This window comes from Pelobates fuscus, chromosome 12 (assembly GCF_036172605.1).
Source record: "Pelobates fuscus isolate aPelFus1 chromosome 12, aPelFus1.pri, whole genome shotgun sequence".
Lineage (NCBI taxonomy): Eukaryota > Metazoa > Chordata > Amphibia > Anura > Pelobatidae > Pelobates > Pelobates fuscus.
The window spans coordinates 13,763,303-13,780,578 of NC_086328.1; the positions used below are offsets into that span (position 1 = coordinate 13,763,303).

At 40.0% G+C, this 17,276-nt stretch overlaps 1 protein-coding gene across 1 annotated transcript; it reads left to right on the top strand.

The window, feature by feature from the left end:
* The first annotated feature begins 3,255 nt into the window (after window positions 1-3,255).
* Window positions 3,256-10,996, top strand: PDP2 (pyruvate dehydrogenase phosphatase catalytic subunit 2). The gene is made up of 2 exons (XM_063438019.1): window positions 3,256-3,331; window positions 8,634-10,996. The coding sequence occupies exon 2, from the start codon at window positions 8,685-8,687 to the stop codon at window positions 10,281-10,283; it is 1,599 nt and encodes a 532-aa protein (XP_063294089.1). The 5' UTR covers window positions 3,256-3,331; window positions 8,634-8,684; the 3' UTR covers window positions 10,284-10,996.
* Window positions 10,997-17,276: the final 6,280 nt, after the last annotated feature.

The following is a 17,276-nucleotide window of genomic DNA, read 5'->3' on the forward strand; positions in this document are numbered from 1 at the left end:
TTGTAGGCATTATCTATATAATGTATTTAAATTCCAGCCTGGAATGTCCTTTTACTTGTATGTTACTGGGTTAATCATTGGCTTTTTATTTTACAGCCATTTCTTCAAGTGAAAGCAAATCCCAAACCAGTTCCTTTCAGGGCCTTTTATTCTTTTTTCAGATACGATTATTTACAAAGGGCTTAGATTTCAAGTCAATGCTTACATTGATAGACAATAGAAAGCATGCAATCGGCAGAATAGATCCCTAGATCTGAGCACACACAAACTTTCCGATCAGATGTAAAACAAACATGCAATCTGCTGATATAACGAGTATAGCCACAGGACAAAAGGTTTCCGATATGTGAGCTGTAGGATTGCCCCATCATTCAGTGGCCTGACTTTCAGTATATTATAAGGCCCGTACGCCCATATTGTGTTATTCACCAAAACGAAAAAATATAGGCAACCACCCCCCTCTCCTGGGAAAAAAAAAACCCAAACTAGAACAATTATCCAGCTATACTATTTAAGTAGACAATTCCATTGTCAATTTTGCCTAATTCCCAGTTTAGTGAATAAACCACACATTACACTGTGAGAAAACAGAGGGATTTAACCCTTTAATGTCAGGAAACAATCAAAGATAAAACTAATGTAATAGTTCGAAATGGAACATAACTACCCAGTACTTCGACACTTCAAAGGGTTAAACAAGCACCATAACCTGTTTTAGTGCAGTTTGGCAACTTAGCTCGGCCTCAGTTTGCTCCTGCACCACATCTGTCACATCTAAGCCTTCCCAGCAGGAAAAGCCAGATGTCTCTGTAGATTGATGCGCTCGCTGGCCGAGAGACAGTTCAGCTGAAGTTCTCACCACTGTGCGCAGTCCTACAGAGTCGCGCTTTATTCCGTAGCCGAAGCTAGACTTTCTTTCTGGAGAAGACCGGATGCAGGGGACGCGGCCGTAGGTTGTCAAACTTACCTGGGCTGCAGTGGTTATGGTTATTTTAATGTTCTAATTTGAGGGACACTTATTTTAGAAGGTGCGGGTAATGACGCAGTCAGGGGGAGGAGGGGTAGAGGTAATCAAGAAAATGTTAAGTGAATATAACCTAATATTAGCCCTTTATGTAATTAATGTAATTTGGAACTAGATCAACACATTTTATTTATGCAAGCTAATTTCATAAAACAACAAACTCATTTAATGCAATTTGTAAGGACCTTCCAAGCACCATAACAACTACAGCCTAGCTTCTTAGCTTCTACTATCCTTAGCTTTTTTTAATTTATTTTATTTTATTTGTGCGTAAAGGAACAACCTTTTTATGTCACTCCCTCTAGCATGTAAGCTCATTGAGCAGGGCCCTCAACCCCTCTGTTCCTGTGTGTCCAACATGTCTGGTTACAACTACATGTCTGTTCGTCCACCCATTGTAAAGCGCTGCGGAATTTGACGGCACTATATAAATAATAAATTAATAATAATAATGATACCCTAATTGTGTACCACTGTCCCAACTTTGCCGTATAATATCTCCGACTGGAAACAGTACAGACAGAAAAAACGCTACAAAGAGCAGAAAAAGTATCTATAGAGAAGTTTTCGCTGCTCAAATTGAAAGCAGATCATTCTGTGCACACAAAAACTACCCTGAGGTGAGATTGTCTGGCTAGCTAACACACACGCCTTTTCAAGAGCTCTGTTACAGCCACAGCCCCCCTCCTGTCTGCATCACGTGATGTGGAGGGCGTAACTGACCAGGCCTCTTCCTGTATCACTCACAATAATGATGGCACAAAACGCTATTAACCCCATTCATTACACGGACAGAAAATTAATTTTTACATAGATGTACGTATAAATAAATTACGTTAAAAAAAAAAAAAAAGATAGCTACTCTTTACTTTCGCCATCCCAGAAGCTGGGTTTTTCCAGATAAGTTTTGTTTTTAAGTAATTGTGCATTTTCGGTGAACGTTAGGATTGACTGTGTTGTAAAATTCTAAATTGTATTGGTCGTTATTCTTACATACGCTGCACTACGTCTTGGTCTTCAAAAGGTGTTAACCAGTTATGTCTGACACCGAAGGGTTAAAAACCACAAAAACTAAAAAAATTCCCAACCTCAAAAAACACACTGAATTACAACCCGCCTTCTGATATTCTGTAGTGTGCAAGTTCTCAAAATACTAAAACTGCCTCTCTAACAGACTTAGTGACTATCCCAAGGACGCATAACTTAACTCCTTAAGGGTCAGTTACAGAATAATTCCATCGTAAATCAGCCTTTATTAAATCTATCTTAAAATAGAACGTCACACTGCAATAACAGCAGGGCTGTATGGAGCTGCAGGTTAAGGCAGCATTCAATGCGACAGGTCCATGAGGGGCTAACACGAGCAAAGCTTCTAACAAATATTTTAAAAAATTCTCCACGAAGCGTAATGGTTTAAAAACCAGCGGTTTGATTTTTCTCCTTTTCTCTCTTTATTTTGATAATACTGCATTGCACATACAATACTGGTTTATTTATAGGACTGGCATTATAGTGTGCCAGATTATATTAACAGGCGTAAAACAACTGGCAGAGAGTGATGGGGAGTGTAGTTTAAAACATCTGGAGTGCCAAGGTCAGTCAGCACTGCTCTGTGAAATCACAGACACTACATTCAAAGTCAATTGAGAACATTGGCAGGAAGCCAAGTGGATGAATTCATCTCTATATTAGAAATAAAAAGATGCCCCAAAATTTAGCCAATTCCAGCTGTGGTAGGACCATAACTCCCAATATGCTTTGTATGCCTTTATGACTATAAAGAAAGAGTCATGGGAGTTGTAGTTGTAGAACAGCTGGGGGCTCTCCAGATTGATGAGAGTTGTAGTTATAGAACAGCTGGGAGCTCTCCTGATTGATGGGAGTTGTAGTTATAGAACAGCTGGGGGCTCTCCTGATTGATGGGAGTTGTAGTTATAGAACAGCTGGGGGCTCTCCTGATTGATGAGAGTTGTAGTTGTAGAACAGCTGGCAGCTCTCCTGATTGATGGGAGTTGCTGGGTGCAGCATTATGTAAGTGTTCTACCAGGGACCAGTTCTTGGTGGAAGGAATGCACAGTGTCTGCTCTGTGTGAGCTGGGAGGGGAGTGCTTGCAGGGAGGGGAGTGCCAGCAGAGGCAGGGACTCAGTGACCTGCTTGGGGGAAGAGGAGGAGCTGGGAGGCAGAAGCTGCCAATGTGAAGCCTGTTCTAGAAACTGCCCACAGACTGCTCACAAGTAGTGTGTCTGGAGAAGACTGATATCTATACAGAGGACTGGGAGCTCCATATTGTCTGCCTGCTGGATCTGGTAAGAAAATACAGGAAACTGATTATTATTATTAATATTTATCATTACCCAGCTCAGAGTGATGGGTGTGGGAGTTACATGCCCCACATGTCACCACACTGATTGAGGAAGTTGGGTTTAGAAGACAGATCCTGTGTTAGCTAGGAAAGAATAGCTGTGCCCCCCCTTCTACAAGATGCCATGGGGCCCTCTGCCTGGACCCCTGCAGTGCTGGGAGTTGCCTTCCCTCTATGAGTGAGATGTAAATTCGAAATCATTTAGAACGCATGGTTTCAATGCAAAACTCTAGGAGTGGAGCCAGGAACATTCCATTGGTTTCCATAGGGACAGCTGCTTCTAAAACCTTCCCCTAGATGTGTTACATTGTAACCCTGCAGGATTGGGGTGCACTGTACAGAATTGGGGTGTTTGGAAGTTCTTATCGCAGGTGGAATAATTCTGTCATGTTGTGTCTGTGACTCACCTGTGGTTTTATAAAACCTTTTCTGAATCATCCCCTCCCTTAACAGGAATTATACTTCCTTTTCCTTAAAAAATGATTAACAATAATAATCACTTATTTAATAATTTTACCCAGTTACACAATGGGTTGGAAGCCTAGATCCTGCGATTAACACGCTCAGTGTTGGATGGGTTAATAGGATAGTGCCCTGTTTCGCCAGAACTCACAAAGTTTTATATTTCCCTATCTCATGACCTGATTAGACAGATTATAAACTGTGAGCCATGTGACTGACAGCCATGACACACAGGGGTGTGCACAATACACGTCACACAGGGATTTGTACACAATGCACGTCACACTTTGTATACACACTGCACACGTTACATGTGATATGCACACATTACATTATATGTGGCTGTGCACTGCCTTTTGTGTCATAACATTGACCTGTGCAGATCAAACACACAAAGTGCATGTCCAGCGGGTGCACAACGCTGTGGCGAATATTATATATAGTTATATAAAGGATTGTTTGAGTGCGGCGCTCTGGAAGTGGAGCAGTCGCCATGGAAACCAATGGAATGTCCAAACTAATTGCTACACTGGCTTTGGACATTCTACCAACTGTACCACACAGACTGCCAATGTTAACCAGCATTCTGCCTCTCAGGATAGTTACACACCTTTGAAATGATCGCCCACAATAGAAACCTGTTCAGCCACGGCCACAGATGGAATTAACCCGCTTTATCCCCGTGGATAGGAAAAAGGACTAAATGTAGATAGATCATGATTCACGTTTAACAAATCAATGGCGTTTAGCGTCCGGTCACTTACATCACCCGGCGCCCACACTTACTATATGTGAGCTGTGATTATTTTGGGGTTTTGAGTCCAATAACCCCTATCCTTGCAGCCCATACGCTGCATACTTATTAGGATTAATATGGACCCCGAGACTGGGCCAAGTTCTCCTACACTATATATAGAATGAGATTGTCCTCCTATCTCAAATCCCTACATATATCTATTTGACCCCGAATTCTCCGAGTATGGATTCGCTACGATGGGGGAATCAGATCTATTCCTAGCAACCACCGACAAAGTTAAAGATTTTCTCGTTTTACTTTTATTTACTAAATACCAGAACCGAGGGTATCGGGGAACAGGCTGATGTAGATTTAAACCTGACACTGCCGGCGACAGTCAGATTTTAGGATTATGTCATCCCAGGGTTAATGGAATGCTGTCAGAACTAATGCATGTTTGCGGTTGAATGAGTATGTAAGTTTCTTTGTCAAGTAACATAGATAATGGTTATTTGGATCATTCTTCTAAGAAATCCAAAATTCACGTTACCACCGACGGAGAAGTTTAATGCGTTTTCTTATCCTAATTGCTCTATTTGAGGTTACAGCAGTACAAAATGGATGAAAAAAGAAAAAAGGGACCGGATGTGTTTTTGCGTCCTTATCTATACTTTATCCCGGTATTATTCAATTGATGAGTGGATACAGCTAGTGTAAAGATTAATGCCAGGTTCTGCAGTAACCCAGAAATAACAGCCAGAATGTTAGGGAAGAAATGTTCCACCGAACATAAAGTCTGATTTTTTTTTCTGGAGGGTTAGGGTAATTTGGGCATTGTTTACAATGGAGATTTTCCCCAGGTAGCTCCCCCAATATTGTAACTTACAGCATATGTGATGCTTTGCCCTTACTTTTGCTCCTTTTTTGCCCCCCCTTGGGTTGCTGTAAAACCACAGAGATTGTGGATCTGATCATAGCCATTAGTTAGGATTGACATTAATGGGTTACCTCATGCACCATGACCACTTTAGCCGGGCTGGCTAATGTCAATTCTGTGCATATCTCGTGGCACATAAAGTCAGTCATTGTGTGAAAGTGCTCAGCTGAGGCTCTCAGCCAATGAATGACCAGTGGGATCACTAACTTTGTTCTGCAGCTCTGCGGAAGACAGATACGCAGAACCCAGCGTTGGAGGAGGCTCTGTGCCCAGCCGGACCCGGGTAAGAGGACAAACCATTGCAGAACAGTTTGCCCCCTTACCAGAGGATAGCGCCAGGGTACTCCTGGGGCATCATTAGCACTGCAGCACAATGTATCGGTTATGACGCTTGGAGTAGTTCTTTAATTGTAACAGTAAATTAATTAGCTGGCTCACCTTTACATTGTCATATTCTGGTTGAGAACACCCATGCTCAGTGACTCAGATTGGTTGTTGGACCAGTCTTCAGGCTGAGCATCATGGGTAATGTAGCTTCTGTAACATCTGGAAATGTCAAGGTTCCCATGCCTATTGACCTTAGATTAGTCATGCATTAAAACACTAGACGTGCTTTCTCTCTCGACAGGAGAAACGATTGAGAGCAATTCAATTGTTAATTGTTACAGGAGGGTCACTCTCATTCTAGCAGACGTTAATGGAAAATTACTTTAAACCGATAGAGATAGATGGGGAGGCAATGTTTGCTTTCTGTAGGTTGTATTGATTCCCAGATAAGACGTGTCTGCCTTGCTATAGGCTGCAAAGGAAAATGAACCCATTCACCTCCCTCAGTCAGGAATTTGGCCAGCAGCCTTAAAGGAAACACGTGGTTTGAACAACTTTGTAATCACTGAGAGCAGAGCCAGGTCTGAATATATCTATCCTGTGTGGGTGCATTGTATAGATATATTGAAATGACCGACACTGACTGCGCTCTGATGACCTGCTCGTGGACAGAACGGTACAGAGCACAAGTCGTCATCTAGTGAGACTTGAGCAAAGGAGATTTTACCTGTGTTTTTTACAATAAACTTTAAAATATATATGTTTTAAAGTGCAACACATTGAGGCGCAAGGCTTTACAGACACATTCTAGAATTGTAATTGAAATGTTTAAATCTTCTATTGTGCAGGGCGGCGAGCATTTTATATAGGAGCCATTTATATTACGCCACCAGGGATCCTTTAAAAACGAATATACTTTTCTAACCAGGTACTAAATATCTTGACTAGTTTTTTTTTTTACTGAAATTAGAGATGTACAGGCTTCTCACTAAAGTGAGAATTGTAAGGAATTCAAAATGAATTTTACATTTCAGGCCAAAGTAGTCGAACTGGAATCATTCTCCAAGACACATGTACTTCTTGTTTGATTACTTTAGCCTTATATTTTAAATTCACTATGAACTGCCAACAATTCTCACTTCAGTGAATAACCGCGATTAGGTTTGCATTGCCCAAAACGTGGACTGTGATCGTGTTGTGTAATATTTGTTATGAGCATGCAAATGTGTGCGTTCTGTCTTCCTAGATTTCAAAGAACAGGTTTTACAACAGAACTATGCCGCGTGTTCCCTATGCTATGCATGTTTAACCCCTTAAGGACACATGACATGTGTGACATGTCATGATTCCCTTTTATTCCAGAAGTTTGGTCCTTAAGGGGTTAAACGTTAACATGTAAACTCACGTATCGCATATTTTAAGGAGACGTTTAATGTTCCAGCACATCTGCTCAAAATATTGTGTAGGATTAAAGCTGAATTGTTGAACTAGGGTTTTAGAGTTTTGAGATATTATATATAAATAAATCTATAAATGGCAGCACTAGGACAATGTAATATGAGCAAGTTCAAAGCATTGCAAAGAATAACAATCAATGTTTTCACCCTTTAGGGTTCATGTTTTGAGCGAGTGCGGCCATGTTTCTTATATTCACACAGTGTGGATAAGGACCAAGGCTGAATTTTTGTTTTGTTATAATAGATTGCTGGAGATTCTTATGCATATATAAAATAAACTAAAAAAAACCCTAATATATAACATATTATATATGTTTAAGGCCGTAGGCCTGTATTTGTGGGAGGAGTTAGCGTTCCTATAAAAACGCTACTCCTCTCTCCTTACCTTTGCCGTGTCGTACGCTGTTTACCCCACCCACCGCACCCTCTCATATTCACACAATACCTTTGGGAGGCCCTCTTTTTTACAGGCCTACCCCCTATGTTGTTTCCGGCACACCTCACCGACTTTAACCAATCATTTAGTATTTCACAGTCACTAATTAACCGACCACATATATATATATATATATATATATATATATATATATAAAATTGTGTGTGTCTTACTGTTTTGGCACAGCCTTGGCATTTTATTCAAATTAGTTTAACCTTTAAAGGTGCTGTATGTACAGCAAAGAAGGAATTTGCAGGCATGTGTGCAGGCGCATGGGATCTCTCTGCAGATTCCCGAGTGGACGTATCTCTATGGGTAAAGACGCCATCCTGGCCATGGAAGGGCTGTGAATATCGGTTTTAACTTTGCAATGATGCTTTCAATGGTTTCTCCATGCAGTGCAATAAACAAGGGTTCTCAGACTCTGGGTATATTGCTGTGTAATCTGATGTGGAGGTGTCATAGTGAGTTAGTGCTGACGTGTCTGATGAAAGTAATGTCTGGCTGGATTAGATTTGCAGATGGCTGTGAGTGATTATAGTGGCAGTAATAGTGCATTATATTAAACATATACCTTTATCAGTTCTCATTAAAGGGACATAGTTACATTTAGCTATAGGAAATAAATAAATGCTAACTTACTAAAACTATTGCACAGGGTGAATAAAATGACCATCTCTGCTACCAGGATTAGTAATTACCTAGATAAATAAAAATGTCAGCAGCAGCCTGAAACTTGCGCACAAAACTCTAAGCCAGCCTCTAGGCTACAGCGAGGAATGTTGCAATCCAAGACGACTTAGAAAGGGACCAATTAGAGAGTTTTATATTACAGGTAAATAAACGTGTGACCAGGATCCTAATGAAATAACTTTCAATTTCCTCTTTCAGAAATACCGTTTGCTGTTTGGAGGGTGATCGTAATTCGAAGGTGCCTGGCTTATGATGTCAAGAACTGCCTCTGGCTTCATCCTGAGCTCTGTCAAAAACAGCTTTACGTTGGTCCAGAGCGAAAGACGCTGGTATTCAAAATGTGTCCTTACCAGGAACTCAATAAGATTTCCAAAATATCCGGGTAAAAGCCTCACTCGAAGCAGTTTGTGTTACCCAATTTATCAGATATCCAAATCATTCAGTCACACATCAGCTGAAGAAGATGTCAACTTCCAGGTACAGCCAAACCAGATTAATTACATCCTCCGAGCCAACGAGTTGTCCCACAAGGTCCCAGATTTCGATGGAAAGAACCGAAGTACCATCTTAAAATTTGACAGCAACCTGTTGGCGTCTAACGCACCATGTGAGGACCGAAGAAGCGCAGCGACGTGCCTACAGACCAAAGGTCAAATGTTTGGGGTGTTTGATGGACACGCGGGTTCAGCCTGTGCTCAGTCCATAAGCGAACGCTTGTTTTATTACATAGCAGTCTCTCTGATGTCACAAGAAACTTTAGAGGAGATCGAATTTGCCAGAGAACACATGAAACCCGTCTTGCCAATCCTAGAATGGCACAAGCATAAAAATGATTATGTGTACAAGGAAGTAGCCTCGCTTTATGTGGATCATCTACGGGTTTACTGGCAAGAATTGCTCCAGCACGATAACGAATCTGGCATGAAGGTTGCCGATGCAATGTCTTATGCTTTTCAGAGACTGGATACCGATATTTCATTGGCAGCCCAGGTGCCAACTGAGGACGAGCTGGTCAGGAACCTCATGTTACAGATTGCATTTTCAGGCTCAACGGCTTGCATATCGCACATCGACGGGATTAACTTGACCATTGCCAACACTGGGGATAGTCGTGCAATCATGGGTGTTCAAGATGAAAATGGGAACTGGTCTACTCTTCCTCTAACTGCCGAGCACAATGCGTTTAATAATGCAGAGCTACAGAGAGTAAAATCTGAACACCCTCCATCTGAAGGCGAGACGGTCGTAACAGAGGACAGACTGCTGGGGATTCTCATGCCCCTTCGAGCATTCGGAGACGTCCGATTTAAATGGAGTCGGGATTTACAGAAAAGTGTTTTGGATAATGCCTGTGGCTCTGAACCTTTAAACATCTATCAGTATTCCCCGTCAAATTATCATACCCCTCCCTATTTAACTGCTGCACCTGAGGTTACTTCTCATAAGCTGAGACCTCAGGATAAATTCCTTATCATGGCCACTGATGGACTCTGGGACATGTTGGAGGACCAGGAAGTGGTGAAGCTTGTCACTGAACACCTCTCAGAAGTCAGTTTGCAGGAACCGCACGTTTCTGTAGAGAAACGCAGTCTAGGATACATGCACAATCTTCTCCTAAAGCGTCGCGCTAGAGGTTTTCACATGCAGGACCAGAATGTCGCCACGCATCTGATTAGGCACGCCATTGGCAGTAACGAGCATGGCGAACTTGAACAGGAGAAACTGGTGGCTATGCTAACCTTGCCGGAGGATTTATCCAGAATGTACAGAGATGACATTACAGTAACCGTCATCTTTTTTAACTCTAGCGCTATCGAAGCACACTATAAGGAGAATGAAAATAGATAGGCCTTCCTCGGATTGCTAGATTGTAGGCTCTTGCAACAAGAGCCTATAGTTCCTTCTGTTAACGTTGTAATGTCTTGTGGACTTATTTAAGTTACCAGTTTTTGTAGAAATATTCTTTCATTTGTTGTCTACACAACATTGTATCTACCCGAGGCCTTCTTAAAACTCCATTGTTCTAATCTCTACCACCTATGCTTTAAAAAACAGCACTGTCACTGTCTGGGGACTTTGCAGAATTTGCGAAGACCCCCAATGGTGACATCGGCGCTGGTGATCCAGTGAATGGGGGGGGGGAGGTAAAGGTTATATTTACTTACCTGAACCTGTTCCCCGCGGGCACTTGCATTTTGCTCCGGCTAGTCTCTTCAACTGAAGCACCAGAAGCCAATATGACTGCTGTACTTTCGCGCAAGCGCGATTGTACAGCATTGAAGATCCAATCGCCTGCTGTCGGGATTGATACTAACTCGGTGGTCCCCAACCCAGTCTTCATGGACCACCAACAGTCCACGTTTTGTCAGTATCTCCATTGGAATAAAACAGGGAAATACATTAATCTTAGACTGTTGGTGGTCCATGAGGACTGGGTTGGGGACCACTGCGCGACTCTGCCCGGAGTCTAGGAAAGTCACGCAGAGGAGATATACAAAGACAAAGTAGTCCCTGTATATCTCTTGACTGGGTTGGAATTTCCAACACAGTGATAACGAGTATTTTTATAAAGTATTTTATAAAGCAGTTTCATGCATCTTCAACTCTCCCTCTCTATATCTATATCTATATCTATATATATATATATATCTATATATATATATATATATATATATATATATATATAAATAAAAGCATGTGGAGTAGGAGGATGCTTTATATAATATACAATGTCTCCATCTGAAGTTAAATTTCAGTACATAGTGCCCTCTAGTGGACTGCTGAGAAAAAAAAATGTATTGCTAAAATATTAGCATTTTATAAGTGCCAACTTAATCCTCATTATTGCAATAGGGCACAATAAATATAAATCTAATGAAAATGGAGGTAAGAAAAAAAAAACACGTTTACAAATTGTCCAATGTATTTGAAAACATGAGTTGAAACAGATAATGTTCTATCGATTGTAGCAGCCAGATGGAAATTTTGTACAATGTAATCTGACTTTTCTTACACAGCTATGCATTCAAATGTGAATTGTTCAGAATTCTAAGTGAATTTATCATTTTAGGGTAAAACAGTTAAACAGAGTATTAAACCTCTCAATGTGTTTCTAAGAGAGATTGATGAGCAAACTATGGTCATAAAAATGATCCTATCAGATGTTAAAAAGAAATTGGAAAAATCTGGATTTAGTGAATAAAACTCAAAATATTTTAATATTTGCTTAGATGATAATGCATCATGGAATTACATAGAAAAAAAAGAATCCTATGTACTATAAAAATAAACGGCATAAAAACCTTTCCCTGATTATTGGTTATTTGATCATGACTAAATGAAATTGGAGCTAAATATTTGAATTTTTGTGTATTTGATTGCTATAAATGATATATTTCAATACTCTGTGACTGGTTTGAAGGTGGTCTATCATTTGCCATGTTATACAGAATGCAGTCTCCCAGCTGACCATCCCCCCAGCCAATCAGAAGGTGTTCAGATGGGCGTTTTTACTTATTGCCCCTGCAGTGAGAGATGCTAGTTTGCAGATAAAATCAATAAATTAGTTTTATTTATTTTTTTAGCAGAACCCTCTTCACCTCATTTAAATTACATTAATTTGTCTGCTACTTTCAGTTTTATTAAAATATAAAGCACTGCAGAATATATTACTGGTATATAAATAATATTCAAATTATTTTAAGATCTTCTTCATCAGTTAAAAATGAATTGTTGAGGGTTGAATGAAGCGTTTATGCTCCTGACGCAGGATAAGTAGGCATGTATCTTAAAACATGCCTTATGGTTTTAGAACCTTAATCCTATTAAAACTGACACTAATTATGCTCTAACAGTAGGAACAATTGTCAGAATGTTTAGCAAATTTGATCTATTTTAGGGGATAAATAAAACAAAATACATTGCTCTTTCCCTCCTTGCTAAAGAGTGATTGGCAGGTAGAGCAGGAGAACCTCCTAGAGTCGTATCTCCTGGTTTTCATCCCAGCGTCTGTAGTACATGGACTGTAGCTGCTGTGACATTCTGTTGGAAAACAAGTGTCACGATTGTTAGGACAGCGATTATGTCACACTGTTCTGACGCAGATGTGCTGGAATATGACGGCAGGGTATCGGCATAATTAAGGAGGGGCAATTGCGTTACAGGATAGCAGGACATCCAAAGAGCTGGCGTAGATCTAGCAAATCTCTTGTGACAAACTCACTTTAAGCAAACTAAAAAATAAATAAATTGTGGCTTGTTAATTCTTGTACTGGGCATCTTGTTGAAATTAAGGAAAACTAATTGAGTGACGTGTTTAATTTGTTAAAGGCAAAGCTTTATACAGAACGTGTTTACTGTGATACTAAGAGAATCGAATTACCATATCATTACTATTAACAATACTTTTTTTGTTAACTTCATGCATTTTTTGTGTTTTATTTGTCTGTTGTCTGTTAGAGGTACTGGCTCACTTGAAAAGTATGACAAGAGTGTTAAAAATATAAATAATATCCTTTAATGGTTCTAACATGTATTTTTTTATGCATTTGTATCTATTCACTTATATTTTGAATTAAACGTTTGTTGTTGTTTTTTGTTACAAATTGTTTTAAAATTGTCTATACTATTTATAAGAGAATAAAACTAACAATTAAAAACACTCTTATGGTTTATTCTGAATTGAAATCATTGTTGTACTATAATTTTCTGACAGAGAATTTCACTTTGTTCTGACACCTTTGTAGATAGAAACACTGCTCTACAGAGCTTGCAATCTAATCTCGTTCCTGCATGCTCAGTTAAAGCAAAGTGAGGCAAAGGGGTGCTGGGATCCGAAAAAGCTTGCTTGCTCGAGGCATGATGTCACATAGTCATATCTCCAAAACATTTCAAATAGACAAAGAGGGACACTTTAATTTTAGGGGTGTGACTGGTGGTGTCAGATAACTTACTAATAGTTTATGCTACTAAAATGTAATTTAGAACAGTGTATCTTATTTACATAGACTGATCTACACATTTACAGTAGATCAAAGACACATTACTGGGAGTATTATTGCTGTGGAGCTCTGTTATACACTCAGACACATTACTGGGAGTATTATTGCTGTGGAGCTCTGTTATACACTCAGACACATTACTGGGAGTATTATTGCTGTGGAGCTCTGTTAGACACTCAGACACATTACTGGGAGTATTATTGCTGTGGAGCGCTGTTAGACACTCAGATACATTACTGGGAGTATTATTGCTGTGGAGCTCTGTTATACACTCAGATACATTACTGGGAGTATTATCGCTGTGGAGCTCTGTTATACACTCAGACACATCAATGGGAGTATTATTTCTGTGGAGCTCTGTTATACACTCAGACACATTACTGGGAGTATTATTGCTGTGGGGCTCTGTTATACAATCAGACACATTACTGGGAGTATTATTGCTGTGGAGCTCTGTTATACAATCAGACACATTACTGGGAGTATTATTGCTGTGGAGCTCTGTTATACACTCAGACACATTACTGGGAGTATTATTGCTGTGGAGCTCTGTTATATACTCAGTCACATCACTGGGAGTATTATTGCTGTGGAGCTCTGTTATATACTCAGACACATTACTAGGAGTATTATTGCTGTGGAGCTCTGTTATACACTCAGACACATTACTGGGAGTATTATTGCTGTGGAGCTCTGTTATACACTCAGATACATTACTGGGAGTATTATTGCTGTGGAGCTCTGTTATACACTCAGACACATTACTGGGAGTATTATTGCTGTGGAGCTCTGTTAGACACTCAGACACATTACTGGGAGTATTATTGCTGTGGAGCGCTGTTAGACACTCAGATACATTACTGGGAGTATTATTGCTGTGGAGCTCTGTTATACACTCAGATACATTACTGGGAGTATTATCGCTGTGGAGCTCTGTTATACACTCAGACACATCAATGGGAGTATTATTTCTGTGGAGCTCTGTTATACACTCAGACACATTACTGGGAGTATTATTGCTGTGGGGCTCTGTTATACAATCAGACACATTACTGGGAGTATTATTGCTGTGGAGCTCTGTTATACAATCAGACACATTACTGGGAGTATTATTGCTGTGGAGCTCTGTTATACACTCAGACACATTACTGGGAGTATTATTGCTGTGGAGCTCTGTTATATACTCAGTCACATCACTGGGAGTATTATTGCTGTGGAGCTCTGTTATATACTCAGACACATTACTAGGAGTATTATTGCTGTGGAGCTCTGTTATACACTCAGACACATTACTGGGAGTATTATTGCTGTGGAGCTCTGTTATACACTCAGACACACCAACAATATGGGGCTCCTACAAAAAAAAAGGACATAAGGACAGAAAGTAGGGACAGTGGGTTGTGGGTACAAAATAAGGACTGTCCTATATTGGGATACTTGGGAGGTATGCATCCAATTGTCAGCCAATTCCTGGCTGTTTACAGGTGCGGTACTCAGTAAAACACTCCTTGTGTCTGTACATTGTGTATATTTTCTTAAGTGAGTTTTAGTAGCCACACACGGACGCCTAGCCGATACAATATGTTTGTACTCTGCTAATAACTGTATCTATTCTATCTCAGGAACAAAGCATTCCGAGAATGATAACAGAGGATTCTGGGTAAGGCCAAGTGTCTGTGCAGATAGATTGCAGTCCCACCTGGAACGGAGAACAGGCATTAAAACATTTACAAATAGGGCTTATTAACTGAATCTGACCAGGACATTTCTAAATGAAGGCAACATAAGAGAGTTGGAAAATTAACCGATTTGGAGATTTGTTTTCCTAATTCAAGTGTTTTGGCGTAAAGCCACAGTTTCTTGTCAATTAGCCATAATTCATGGTTAGCACATAACACTACAGTTAGATTTGTCTTCTATTAATTATTGCAAAATGCTAAGGAAAACTCAATATATATATATATATATATATATCCAATCTGGCATTTACTGTGATCTAAAAAACATTTAGTCACCGTAGGTTGCATCTAATGTTAACTAACATATTAAACTTGCAATAAAAAACTAAGAAAATAGTTACTTGCACACTATCCTAAATCCCTATGCATATATAGACAAATGGAGGTAATTTAGTTACTCCAATGGCCATTAGATGTGAACCCACCTGCCACGTCAAGGTAAACCTCCCAGGTGGGTCCTACACTGACTATTCACCTTGTTTCCTTGAGCTTCAGGCAAAGAAATCGCTAATGAGATTGAGAGGGGTATTTTTTTTTAAACCCCTACATACTTATTAACCCCTTAAGGACACATGACATGTGTGACATGTCATGATCCCTTATTATTCCAGAAGTTTGGTCCTTAAGGGGTTAAAGGGACACTATAGTCACCTGAACAACTTTAGCTTAATGAAGCAGTTTTGGTGTATAGAACATGCCCCTGCAGCCTCACTGCTCAATCCTCTGCCATTTAGGAGTTAAATCCCTTTGTTTATGAACCCTAGTCACACCTCCCTGCATGTGACTTGCACAGCCTTCCATAAACACTTCCTGTAAAGAGAGCCCTATTTAGGCTTTCTTTATTGCAAGTTCTGTTTAATTAAGATTTTCTTATCCCCTGCTATGTTAATAGCTTGCTAGACCCTGCAAGAGCCTCCTGTATGTGATTAAAGTTCAATTTAGAGATTGAGATACAATTATTTAAGGTAAATTACATCTGTTTGAAAGTGAAACCAGTTTTTTTTTTCATGCAGGCTCTGTCAATCATAGCCAGGGGAGGTGTGGCTAGGGCTGCATAAACAGAAACAAAGTGATTTAACTCCTAAATGACAGTGAATTGAGCAGTGAAATTGCAGGGGAATGATCTATACACTAAAACTGCTTTATTTAGCTAAAGTAATTTAGGTGACTATAGTGTTCCTTTAACCCTTAATAGGGATAACATGGGGTAGGCGCCAGCATTGTAACATGGCTGTGTGATACAAAAGTGAATACAAATGCACAAAAACAAGTCCTGCGCTCAGACTCCCACTATTCCGACCATAGTACACACCAGTCCCAATACATACAATAAAAAGAGCTACTTGTGGACTTCCCAAATCCCTGTGTACATTTAAATTACTGGAGGTTTCTAGTATTGCTCCATTGGCGATTAGATTGTAAGCTCACCTGCACCTGCGACGTCAAGGCAAACCTCTTAGGTGAGTCCTACACCAAGAATTCACCTTGCCGCTTTCAGCTTTGGGTAACAAATCTTTGATGGGACAGCTTACCTGAAGGTGGAGGAAACAAGGTGAATTGTTAGTGTAAGAGGTTTCCCTTGAAGTGGCAGGTGAGCTTACAATCTAATGGCCATTACAGCGATTCTAAAAACCTTCAGTTATTTAAATGTACATTTGGGGGATTTGGGATAGTGTACAAGTAACTTTCTTCTTTTTATTCTATTGTATGTATTGGGGCTGATGTGTACTATGGTCGTTGCTGCCGCCCAGGAGTAGTGGGAGTCTGAGCGCAGGACTAATTTTTGTGTATTAACATATCAAACATGTTTACAATTAGTGTATTCTTAAAATGTTTGATAAAAGTAACGGGCCCATCATGAACAATTTAGTGGATTAAGAAGTCTTAAATTCAATATTATTATTATTGCCATTTATATAGCGCCAACAGATTCCGTAGCGCAATAGTATACGTCAGTGTGTATATAGTGCTAACTAAATTATTCGTTCAATTAAAGGAACACCACAGCGTTAGGAATACAAAGCTGCATTCCTAATACTATATAGTGTTTCTCTGCCCCAGATCCATCCTCCACGTGACTGTCAAAGGGTTAAAAAAAAAAA